Genomic DNA, 12,540 nt, shown 5'->3' on the forward strand with positions numbered 1-12,540 from the left:
TCATGTCCGCGAATGGCTCATCCCCCCTGTTGTCTCTTGGTGGCTAACCAGCCTACTGGGGCAACTCACCTTGCCCCTAAGTTTGATTAAGACATCATGTCCGCAAAGGGCTCCTCCTCCCCCACTATCTCTCTGAGGTTGATGAGCTTGCTGGGGGCAACTCACCTTGCCCCCAGGTTTGATTCGGGCATCATATCTGCTAGGGGCTCCTCTCCCCCCCCCCGTTGTCTCTCTGAGGCTGATTAGCCTTTAATAAGTTGCCATGTTAATTTTTTCAAAAGTGTCGTTGTATTATATATTTGCAAACAACCCAAGTCCCTTGCACTGGACCGGTATTACATTTAAACATAAAACATTCTCACATTCCAGGGTCTCTCTATCAATTTTCCTTCCATGATTTGTAGTTTGTAGGTGCCAGCCCCCTCCGACATCCACCACCATGTATGGTCCCTCCTAATTCGGGCCCAGCTTCCCATCATTCACTCTCTTGGTACTTAGAGTAACTTTGCGGAGCACGAAATCTCCCACTTGGAATTGTCGCGGCTTCAACCTCTTGTTATACTGCCTTTGCAGGCATCTGTGGTACTCCTTTAGCCTGACATGCACAGTGTCCCTCCTCTCCTATGCCAAATTCAAGTCCCTGAACAGTATGCCCCAGTTAAAACCCTCCTCAACAGCCTTAGTGCTGGTCGTGGATGCCATCATTTTCGACGGGATCACTGCCTCTATGTCGTAAGCTAACGAGAAAAGAGTCTCTCTAATGGAAGTTTGCGGTGTCGTTTAGTAAGCCCAGAACACATGACTCAATTCATCGGCCCACGCCCCTTTCCGATCTTCCAACTTTCTTTTGAGGTTGTTCATTATGGTCTTGTTAGATAATTCGGCCTGTCCATTACCCTCGGGATTATAGGGAGCCGAGAATCCCTGTGTCACATTGTAAGCCTGCAAGAAATTTTTCACCTTTGATCCCGTGAACTGTGTTCCATTGTCCGCTATGATAGAATGTGGTAGTCCAAACCTACATATGATATTTTCCCATAAAAATTTAATCACTTGCTCCTCCTTCACCTGTTGCAATGCCATGACCTCTATCCATTTGGTGAAATAATCTGTAGCAGCTAGAATGAATCTCCTCTTGCCGCTGGCCATTGGCAGCGGACCCACAATATCCATAGCCCACATGGCAAACGGTCATAGACTTGATACATTGTGTTGCGGCTCCGCTGGTGTGAATATTAATTGAGAAAACCTCTGACATTTTCCACATTTTTTAGCAAACTCTACTGCCAGTACCTCTCGTGCCAGATTCGCACTACACCAGATTCAAAAAGAAAAGACAAGACTACCGACCCTCTTGTTTTGTCCTTTTGTGAGCATGCTTACCACGCGTCGTTGAACTCCCGGTAAGCGTCGGATCACATTATCACAACCCATAGAGAAAAAAGGGTCCCAAAAAAAATAACCGTTTCTTCACTCTTTCGTTCTCTCTCACAAAAATAAGAAAAAACCCTCACTCTCAAAATCACTCTCAAAATCTTCATAACATTTGATCGATGCTCAAATCGCTATCTTCAGAAAATCACTCTGTTTATCAAATCTACAATCTCTTCAGGTAATTTCAATTATTTGATTTCAACTGCCCTGGTTAAGCGATTTGGTTTAGATTTTGACGCTTTTTAATCTGTCAATGATTAATTCATATAATCTTCAAACATGTAATCATATTCGAAATTAGTTAAACAGAGTAGTATTGTAATAAGATTCGAAATTAGTGATTCATTGATTTGTCAGTTGGTTTTGCGTTTGTAATGAAACCTAGATGCATAATTAAAAGTTTAGAAATTAAAAATTACCAAATTCAACATTGTGATGCTATTGCTGAGTATTATTTGTTAGGCAATCATGTTGTGTAATGATGTAATGTTATTGATGATGTTTAGTGGTGGAAATTTTTTTTTGTTTGGTGTCTTGACATAGGAGCTTTGGGGAATATCTATTTTAAATTATAAAAAAATTAAGTGAAAGTTTTGTGTTTGGTAACTTGTAATCTGTTGATTTTAACAGCGAGAATTATCTTTATCATACTCCATCAACAGAAGGCATTTGTATTTCTTTGTAAAGTTGGAGTATTTTTTTGATAAATTGCCTTAGTAATGTGGGAGTTGATGAGGATCACTCCCTCTATATTTGGTAGCTTTAGATATGCAGTAGATGACTTGTGATACAAATCGTTTCTTTTAGTATGAAGGCGTGGCTCCTAATTCATGTAGGCTTTCAGGGTTTTTGAATGTCTAGCATAGTTTCCTTGATGTTTTATTTGTTGATATAATCATGAGTTCTTTGGCCCTTCAACACAGACGCCTAGCTATTACAATTCTGTACTTATATTTGATTTACAATGATGCAGCACAATGCAGAGCCTGGGCTGTTGTGGAGGTTTGATCCATGTCCTTACCAACCCATAATTATCATTTTTGCGACTATTGTGACTGATTACTTATCTAATGGAGTACAGGTTGGCAAAGTGTTCTATCTCACTTTTTCTTTAGTCCTATATCATTATGTGGTATCTAAGCTTGAATATGGTCAGTGTTTTGTACTTTCCCCTCATTGGAGTAGTAGGAACAATCATCACATACTTTACCACTTCCAGAGTCTTATTTTGGAGCAACTCCGGAACTCTTACTTGAATGGCCGACTTACTAAGGTCACTTTTGGATTGTTGCTCATATTTTTCGTGCGTTAAAAATGTCTTTGTATATATTTATTAAATCTGCGCACATCTGTTAAGGTGTGTGGTTATTTTTACACATTGCACCTTAGACAGTATAGGCTATCTACATCTTGTGCATGAAGAATATGGGCTCCAATAGCTAATAGAAATCAGGAATAATTGTTGAGGCTTGCATCTTTAGTCTTTTATTATCAATTTTAGTTGGAAGTGGATAAAAGTGAATTACATCATTGGATTGATAGATGTTGTAGATCATTTCTTTAGTGAATTACATCATTGCATCTTCAGTTATAAAAGCAGTGATAAAAGATTTTAAGATGATGTTCACTTGATAGATTTGTTTACATTTTTAAAAATCTTTCCATTTGTAAGTAAGATGTTCTACTTGTTAATTCTTCTTTTCCATTTTTATTTTTTAGTTGTTTCCACAGGAATATTTCGTCTAAAAGTATGGTCCCTTTATTATCTTTTCTCTAAGGCTCACTCTCTCAATGCAAATAATTGGGTTCTTTGTGAGGATGGCGTCTTCAGTAATATGGATTCAGATTTACAGAATGGGGGTTTCATATGTAGACAATACACAGGAAGTCGATTATGATTTACAAAGTAGTTTTTTTACTCCTTCAACTTCTGCCGCAGCTAGACAGAATTCTCATTCTAACGAGATTTTAGGAAGCTCTATTTATAATCCATCTTATTTCTCATCTCTTTTTGAAGATGTTCAAGAGAATGGATCTGCTAATGAGGTAGTGAGTTTCTTTCTCCTTTTGTTTTGAATCCTTTTACTTTTCTTCTTTCTATGTTATAGGTGAAATTTCCATGATCCCGTTAGCTTGTTTTGACAGTTGAAAATGCCTGAAATATGTTGAAATCAAAGTCACTAGTGAACATGCATAATCCATATTGGAAAGAAATGAAGACAAAGTCACTAGTGAACATGCATAATCCATATTGGAAAGAAATGAATGCAAAGTCTTTGAAACATAATGGGAATACTATTCTTTGATTTGATATCTTAGACTACATCTTACAAGTTTGAAAAGATTGTTTTGTAAAGCATGCTTTGGAGAAGGGATCGAGATTGTGGCAATTGGCTAGTAATTTACTAATTTCGTGGTGTAATGACTATTCAACTTTTCAGTGGTTCAACTTAATGCAGTTTTCCTATAGCTTCTCCCTGATTAAAGGTATTTAGTTTCTTAGCATTGAATAAATTCTTATCCAATTTTCACTTGGGAACAAAAAAGGCAGATTAACAAAAACAACATTAATAATGACAACAAACGTTTCCAGTAGTTCAGTGCGAATTGTTAGTTTCTTTTTTTCTTAATTTGTATAGGCTCATTCATCGGAATTATTCTTTTTGTAGGAAAATAAACTTGATACTGATGGTGACCATGGGTCTTCACCCCTTTTAGAATCTTCACAACTAAAATCATGCATCAGCAGATCTTTCCAAGTTGTTGATGTGCATAACAGACCCTAATTATGATTTTTATTTTTTTTGTTTTTACGTAATGATTACCTTCAGTTCGGGTAAGACTTTCTATCATTTTTAAAAACAATTATGAGAGGGAAATTTCTATATTTGACGAAAATATAAGAGGGCTTAAAACGGGGATCTCGACCAATTGAAACTATTACAGAATGTTATAAAGCTCAAAATCTGGTAGTTAGAGTTGCTGTAATAGCTTATAGAGTTTCCTTTGAGTGGTCTCTTCATTACATTATCAGTTTGGCGACACAGTACCTATTGCTGATTTACTATTTAGTGCTTGTCACTGAAATTTTACACTTCTGGAACAGGTATGAGAATGCAAAGGCCACAGCACACGTTTTTTCACTTGGTGCAGATCTTTCATGGAAAGCGGGACATGGTCACAAATTCACAATGTGGCTTGTCAGCCGAGCAGACCAAACATCCAATACTAAGCTCATCAAGGTAACCTTGTACTTGGATTGCATTAGTGCTTGCATTTTATGGTTTGGGGGCACCCTTTTCCATCTTTTCTGAACTCCCAATTCTTCTTCTTTTCAAAAATTTTGATCAAACTCTAACTAGGCAGTTAGGTAGTGTACATAACTAGGAGCTGTATAGTTACTTATTTTTATTCTTTTCTCCGATATAATGGGTATATAATATGAGAAATATAGCAGCCCTATTTATTCTCCAAAGACAGTTTTATTTTCTCTGCCGTTCAGTTTTAGCAAGTTACTCTGTGAAGTGTTGTGGCGTGGCTTGCGTATTCACTTTAATGGACAGTATTTCTGGTCAAATAATCCGGCGTAGTTAAACATGTTTGAGTCCTGGCTTGGTTCTCAAGAGGTTTAACGATACACGTGTTCTGATTTTTGTTCTTGAGCTCAAAATTGTTCTGTGATATTGTAACTTGCAAGTTCCTCATGAACAAAGAACAGCATACATCCAAAAAAGGTGATATTTGGTGCAGTTCAAACGTTAATCTAGGTTAAGCTGCCTGTCGATTATTACAGTTATTTTTGCTTGTTTAGTATGCAAAGTTATGGAACCGATAAAGTTGGGTGGTTCTTTGCTCCAATCGCACTCCTTTGGTTTCTTATGATGGGAGGCGTCGGTGCATTCAACATTTGGAAACATGGTCACAGTTCTGAAGGCTTTCTCTCATGTTTATGTATATCGGTTTCTTAAAAAGGGAGGTTGGAGCTGCCTTGGAGGAATAATGCTCAGTATCACAGGTCAACTTCTTATTTTGTTATTTAGCCCATCTCATCTCCAATTCATTTGCATTTACTGAGAAGGACTAGTGGTCTCTTGGGTTACGGATGTGCACATCATTACTGCATGGACAGAAGCGCTCTTTGCTGATTTAGACCATTTTCCTGTTTTGGTAGTTCGGATTGCTTTCACATTAATCGTGTTTCCTAGCCTCCGGCCTATTGGCGTATATAGGATAGGCTGCTTACCTTATGAAGAACCTGGGCACATTGTCCATGCTTTCTATCATTCCATACCAAGTCTGTTCTGATCTCTTGTAGTACATTGTACCTAAACTTTAATGTGGTCATCTCTCCTGAAAAAGCTTGATAACTAACTAACATATCGTATTATTGCAGAGGATTTATACTGGCCAATGTTTGTTCTTGGGACTGTAGCTGCTATTGTTGCAAGTCATGCTACAATATCTGCAACTTTCTCAATAATCAAGCAGGCACATGCACTTGGTTGCTTTCCTAGAGTCAAGGTTGTTCATACATCTACAAAGTTCCTTGGGCAGATATACATACCTAAAATAAATTGGATCCTTATGCTTCTCTGCATCGCCGTCACTGCTGGATTCAGAAATCAAATCAAGATAGGAAATGCTTATGGTGAGTTTGTGTCCTTTTGTATTTCATCTTGTAGGTTTGACATACTTATGATAGCATATGGGTCTTGCATACTCGATATTTTAGGTTCCAACATTGCTTCTGCAGTTTATGCCATGTATTTAGAATTCTTGAAGTTTCATGTGTACACAGTCAGAATTATAAATGTATAACATATTCTTATATTTATGTTTTTCAAATTCTCTTGTTTTTCTTACTGCTTGATGTGTTTTAAGCTCATAATATTGTAAATTTAACTTTTTATCTTGTGCTGCAGGTACAGCTGTTATTATTATTACGCTGGTCACTATATTTCTCATGATTCTATTATGAGCAGTTCCATTTTTCTGTTGGGGATTTCAATAAAACAGACTTGTTGTTTCATTGTTAATGCCAGAATTTATGGTATTTTGGGATATCCTAAATTCTTATTTTGATAATTGATAGTTGATAGTTGTCAGAACTCAGAATATATAAAGCATCATCTTCTTTGATCTTGTATGTTGTGGATCTTGTTTTAGTTGGGCTTCTAAAGGGATTTTGGATCACTAGGGTAGAGGATGATCCAATTAGCCTGTATTGGGTATGTTTCTTTTAGCCATGATTCAATAGATTTTGGGCTAGGGATTTTTTTTTTTTTTGCCCTGATTCGGCCTTTTTAAAAAATATTGAAAAAAAAATAGGTCGCCATATGACACCCAAAAGTGTCTTTTTAAAAAAAAAAAAAAAAAAACAACGCATCTGTCATGTCTTTTTTCAACAAATCTGGTGTAGTGTCGGCCCCAGACACCTCAACAGCGATCCATTGAAATTCTTTCGGTACAGCTCTCCTTCTCTCAATGTGTATCTCTGCGAAGTCTGTTCCAACCTTCTCCTCTCTTTCTTATCAACCACCTCTCCTCCAAACAGAAAGTGCTTAATAGGGTCCATCTATCCTCCTACCCCTTCCGCGGTTTGCCATACTTCTTCCATCTTCTCGATACTCGGTTTCTCCAACCTCTTCACTTTTATAGTTCTCTCTTCAGACCCCGGTATTGCGGCCGCTACGTAAGCTAGGGCATCTGCATGTCTATTATCACCACGACCCAAATGTATGTATTGCTGCCGCTCTACTGTGTACAGTCTCTAAATATCTCAACATTCGCACACATCTAGCGACAAATCCTCTATTTGCCTAACACACTACCAAGTTCGAGTCTGAGTACACCGTCAACTCGTACACCCCCAAATCCTATGCCATTCCCAACCCCGCTATCACAGCCTCATATTCTGACTCATTATTGGTTGTCGCGAACCCCCAACTTCATAGTTAATTCTATTATGTCGTTATCTGGAGTAACCAATATGACCCCTATTCCGCTACATGTATCTGTGGCGGACCCATCCGTGAACACTCTCCATCCGTTCCTCTTATCCCATGGATCTAGCAGGTCTAGTTCCCCCTCATGTTTGGGCTCCATGATCATCTCTTCCCCCCAAGTAGGATCCTCCGCCGGGAACTCCGCCAAAAACTCTGCCACTGCTTGTACTTTCTCCGCAGTCCTTATTTGATATAAGATTTCATAAGAACTTAGCATCACCACCCATTTTAGCATTCTTCCGGATTTCTCCGCTTTCAGTGCTTGCTTGAGGGGCAGATTTGTTACCACCACTACCGAATGTCTTCAAAGTAAGGTTTCAACTTTAATGCTGAGAATATCAATGTCAAAGCATACTTCTCAACTCTACTGTACCGGGTCTCTGCATCCAACAAGGTTTTGCTCTAGAAATACACCGGTTTTTCAACCCTATTATAGTGGCATAGTGCTGGAAGTTGGACTAAGTCAACGGTGCAGAGGATAGGAGGCAACATAAGGAAAGGAAAGGAGGAGTACGGTATCAGTACCGCGGAACCCTAGACCACGACGTGGCATATGTACAGCAGCCAGGAGATCCATGAGATGAGGAGACAGGTGGATGGCTAAGGGGATGAGGAGGGGAGATATAAAGAGAATAGGAAGGGAAGAGAAAAAAGGAGGCCGCTAAAAGAAAGTAGGGAGAAACAGTAAAAAGGAAAAAGAGAGAGATCTTAGAGAGGAGATTTATAGGGTTCATACATTTGGCGCCGTTTGTGGGGAGAGATACAAGCAGCGTAGAAATGGCACCAAAGATAGCAGCGGGTAGACCAAAGAAGGTGAGGGTTCAGGAACCGATGCCAGAAGCAGTGATTGAGGAAGGGGAAGAACGAGAAGAGGGGCAAACAGCGGAAGAAACACGACTGATGCCAGAAGAGATTGAGAGGCTGAGAGAGGAGAACGAGGAGCTGAGAAGAGAAAGAGAGAGGGCGGAGGAAGAGGTCGGGGAAGAGCTAAGTGAGGGGTCTGAGAATGAGAGATCTGAGGACGAGGAGGAGGAGGAGCCCGGACTGAATCTTGTGGAAAACCCAGTAGCTGGATTAACAATGGAGCAAGTCCAAGAAATGATAGACAATGACAGGGAGGCAAACCGGCAACAGGCGAAGGAGCACCTAGGAGCGGCCAGTCAGGTGGTGGCTGGGTTGAATCGCAACCCATTAGCAGATGACATATGGGCTTCGGAAGTCCCAAGGTGGTTCGCTCAGCCGAGGTTCGAAAGGTACGACGGCAAAGGAGATCCAGCGGATCACATTCATCATTTTCGACAACAGATGCCCCTTTGGTAGGAGTCTCATTATGATGGTCTACGGTGTATGATGTTCCCGGCTAACCTTAAAGGAGGGGCGTCGGATTGGTACTACAGGTTGCCAGCGGGGAGCATCAAAAATTTCCAGGAGTTGGAGCAGGCGTTCATAGACCACTTCATACATCAGAAGAAACGGGTGGTAGATATCGCGGCTCTATTCAACGTGCGACAAAGATCCGCGGAGTCAGTTAGGGAGTTTCTGTGTCGGTCTAAGGCCGAGACATTAAAAGTGGAAAATCTGGATGAGAGGACAGCGGTGATAGCCTTTGAGAGAAGCTTGTGTCCGGGGACAGGAGTGCACCAGTCCGTAGCCAAGAATGAGATCGCGACGTTACATGAGTTGTACCCGCGAGTGGAAAAGTATATAAGATATGAAGATTCTATGCAGAAAGATTCCAAGAGGTCTGGGAAGGCAGTGTTGTCTTTGGATAAGGAATGGGAACACCGGAAGGCAGAGACATCAGAAAAAGAAAGTGGGGGATACCGCGGATACAGAGCACAGGTAGAAGGAAATAGGGAAGGCGTCCGAAGGGAGTACAGGGAGAGAAAGCCATACCGTGAGATGGAACAGACTCCGCTGAATAAGCCATTGGGTGAGATCATGCCCTTAATAAAGAATCTGTCGGGGTATGAAGGACCGCGAAGCGCGCCAATAGAGATACCAGAGAAACCCTTCTGCGCATATCATCAGATAAGGAATCATGAGACAAATGACTGTTACGCTCTAAAATGGTTGGTTCAAAGAATGGTGGAGAAAGGGAGGATGAGAGAGTTTGTGAGAGACGCCCAGAATGAGGAGCGCGTGCCATCGCAGGGAAGAATACTGGGAACCATCAATGTAATTTACAGCGGGGAGGTTCTGAGTCATAACACTCATAGAGACAAAATAAGGCAGACCGCGAGCATCCAGCAAATCAATGAGAGAATGGATAGACCACGACAAAGGGAGGTAGCGGCAACAGAAAATGACAGAATCATATTTAGTAGCGTGGACCTCAGGGCAGTGGACTCACCACATGAAGACGCGCTGGTCATTACAGTCGCGATGGGAAACTACATGGTGAAAAGGGTGTTGATTGATTGTGGAAGTGCAGTGGATTTGTTATTCAGAGGAGCGTTGGAAGAAATGGGAGTCGATCCTAAGCAGTTGCGCCCCTCGCGAACTAATTTGTATGGATTTAACGGGAGTATGACAGAGCCCATGGGAGAACTCTTATTGCCCGTGACAACCGGACCAGTGACAGTTTTTGCCTGATTCATGGTGGTAGATTCAACTTTGCAATATAATGCAATCTTGGGAAGGCGGTGGATTCACGAGATGAAAGTGGTCCCATCAACGTATTATCAGGTAATACGATTTCCCACACCTACCGGCATGTACGAGGTTTACGGTGATCAGGTAACTGCCAAGAACAGTCATCGGGGAATCGTGAAACGGTTGATCCGCAGACTAGAAGGAGAAACTTCTAATCCTAGGAAGAGGCAGGCATAGCAATTACAGTGCACCTCGATGGAGGGGGAGGAGGAAACATCTGCGGTTCCAAAGACGCTCGACGAGATTGAGGTGGTGAATATCGGAAAGGGGGAAGAGGAGAAGTTCACGTCGATAGGGTCCAATTTGCCAGAATAGTGGAAGGGTAAGTTGATACAGTTCTTGTCCGAAAATAGAGATGTCTTCGCTTGGACAATAGAGGATGTTACTTGGTTGGACCCGGAATTCGCTTGTCACCACTTGCATATGAAAGAGGACGCAAAACCCATGAGGCAAAAGATACGCAGTATTAGACTAAAATATGTCAAGGGGATCAGTGCAGAGGTCGCCAGGTTGAAAGGGGCGGGGATAATCCGAGAGGTTGAGTTCACAGACTGGTTATCTAACATAGTCGAGCCCGAAGGACAGTTATCCCATGCCGCGGTATGTGTATGGATTTTACGGATGTAAATGTCGAATGCCCGAAGGACAGTTATCCCATGCCGCTAGTAGATGAGTTGGTGGATAAGACGGTAGGATTCAAGATATTTTTCTTCATGGATGCATTGATGGGGTACAATCAGGTCGCAATGTATGGGCTAGACCAGGAAAAGACATCGTTTGTGGTGGAAGGCGGCACTTACTGCTATACAAGGATGTCGTTTGGTTTGAAGAATGCAGGGGCGACCTTCCAGCGATTGGGTGAGAAAATGTTCGAAAACAAGATTCGGAAGGGAATTGAGATTTATAGAGACGACATGGCGGAAAAAAGTATGTCGGAAGAGAAACATATAGAGGGTTTGAGAGAGACCTTCGGGATACTACGGAAATACAACTTGAAGCTGAACCCCGAGAAGTGTACATTCGGGGTGACTATAGGAAAGTTTTTGGGTTATATTGTTACTCATAGGGGATCGAGGCTAACCCCGAGCAAATAAGGTCTTTGGTAGAGATGTCGTCCCCGCAGAATGTGAAGGAAGTACAGAGGTTAGCAAGAAGGGTCGCAGCTTTTAATAGATTCATTTCCAAGTCATCCGATAAATGCAGACCGCTGTACAGGTTATTAAGGAGCACACCAGATTTTGTGTGGACCGTGGAGTGTGAGGAGGCATTTCAGGAATTGAAAAAATATTGGGCAAAGCGCCTTTGTTGTCACGACCCGAGATGGGGGAGAAGTTGCACTTGTACTTGGGGGCCATGGAATACACAGTTAGCTTAGTTCTAGTCCGAGTGGTAGACAAGATGGAGAAACCGGTGTATTTTCAGAGCAAGACATTATTAGACGCAGAAATGCGGTACAGTAGAATTGAGAGGTATGCCTTGGCATTAGTTTTTTCAACCTTGAAGCTGAAACCTTATTTTGAGTCACATGTGGTGGTGGTGGTAACGAATTTGCCCCTGAGACAAGCACTGAAGACATAAACCTCTAGTAGAATGTTGAAGTGGGTTGTGATGCTGAGTTCCTATGACATACAATATCATATAAGAACCACAGAAAAGGCGCAGGCAATGGCTGAATTTCTGGAAGAGTTTCCAGCAGAGGATCCCACGTGGGGAGAGAAAATGGTCATGGAACCAGAGAGGGAGGGAAAACCAGACCTCTTAGACCCGTGGGATAAGAGGAATGGATGGAGGGTATTCACGGATGGGTCGGCTACCGATGCATGCAGCAGCATAGGAGTCGTGTTGGTTACACCTGATAATAACATAATAGAGCAAACCATGAAACTAGGGTTCGCAACATATAGTAATGAAGCGGAATACGAAGCGGTGATAGCGGGATTGAGAATGGCCAAAGATTTGGGAGTGAAGGAGCTGACAGTATACTCCGATTGAGAATGGAGGGTTCGCCACCCGGTGCCCCAGGATGGCAAGATATTTGGATGTGCTGCGCAAATGATCTGCAAAATTCACAAAACTCAGGTTCCTTCATTTGGGCCGCGGAGAGAACAGACATGCCGATGCTCTGGCATATATAGTGGCCGCAATTCCCGAGTCGGAAGAAAGGACAATACGAGTGAGAAGGTTGGAGAGACCGAGTATTGAGGATGCAAGAGAAATTTGTCAGGTCGCGGAAGAGAGTGAGGGTTGGATGGATCCGATTAAGCGTTTCTTAGTGGGAAAGGAAGTCACAGATAAGAAGGAGAGAAGAAGATGGGAACAGACATCTCAGATATATGTTTTGCTAGAAGGAGAGTTATATCGAAAAAACTTCAATGGGCCTCTGTTAAAATGATTAGGTCCGAGGTTATCAAATGAGGTGCTGGCAGAGTTGCATGAGGGAGAATGC

At 41.7% G+C, this 12,540-nt stretch overlaps 2 protein-coding genes across 27 annotated transcripts; both read left to right on the forward strand.

Annotated features, from left to right (window-relative positions):
* Positions 1-1,417: 1,417 nt before the first annotated feature.
* Positions 1,418-6,573, forward strand: LOC147481700 (putative potassium transporter 12). 26 transcript variants are annotated; one of them, XR_015205810.1, is made up of 9 exons: positions 1,424-1,612; positions 2,408-2,515; positions 2,620-2,707; positions 3,166-3,483; positions 3,876-3,921; positions 4,541-4,676; positions 5,246-5,449; positions 5,828-6,082; positions 6,357-6,573. XR_015205810.1 is itself a non-coding variant. In XM_086580171.1 (8 exons), exons 5-8 carry the CDS (start codon positions 5,350-5,352, stop codon positions 6,410-6,412), a joined length of 534 nt encoding a protein of 177 aa, XP_086436297.1. In that variant the 5' UTR covers positions 1,435-1,612; positions 2,408-3,480; positions 3,876-3,921; positions 4,104-4,676; positions 5,246-5,349; the 3' UTR covers positions 6,413-6,573. The 26 variants fall into 26 exon arrangements, 17 of the variants coding, with proteins under 17 accessions (XP_086436301.1, XP_086436297.1, XP_086436291.1 ...); XR_015205809.1 differs by adding an exon at positions 5,606-5,728 and having other exon boundaries at positions 1,418-1,612; positions 2,408-3,483; XR_015205807.1 differs by having other exon boundaries at positions 2,408-2,707.
* A 2,216-nt stretch (positions 6,574-8,789) lies between these two features.
* On the forward strand, positions 8,790-10,034 carry LOC147481701 (uncharacterized). The gene has a single exon (XM_086579013.1). The coding sequence runs from the start codon at positions 8,790-8,792 to the stop codon at positions 10,032-10,034; it is 1,245 nt and encodes a 414-aa protein (XP_086435139.1).
* Positions 10,035-12,540: the final 2,506 nt, after the last annotated feature.

This window comes from Coptis chinensis, chromosome 8 (genome assembly GCF_015680905.1).
Source record: "Coptis chinensis isolate HL-2020 chromosome 8, ASM1568090v1, whole genome shotgun sequence".
Taxonomy (NCBI): Eukaryota; Viridiplantae; Streptophyta; class Magnoliopsida; order Ranunculales; family Ranunculaceae; genus Coptis; species Coptis chinensis.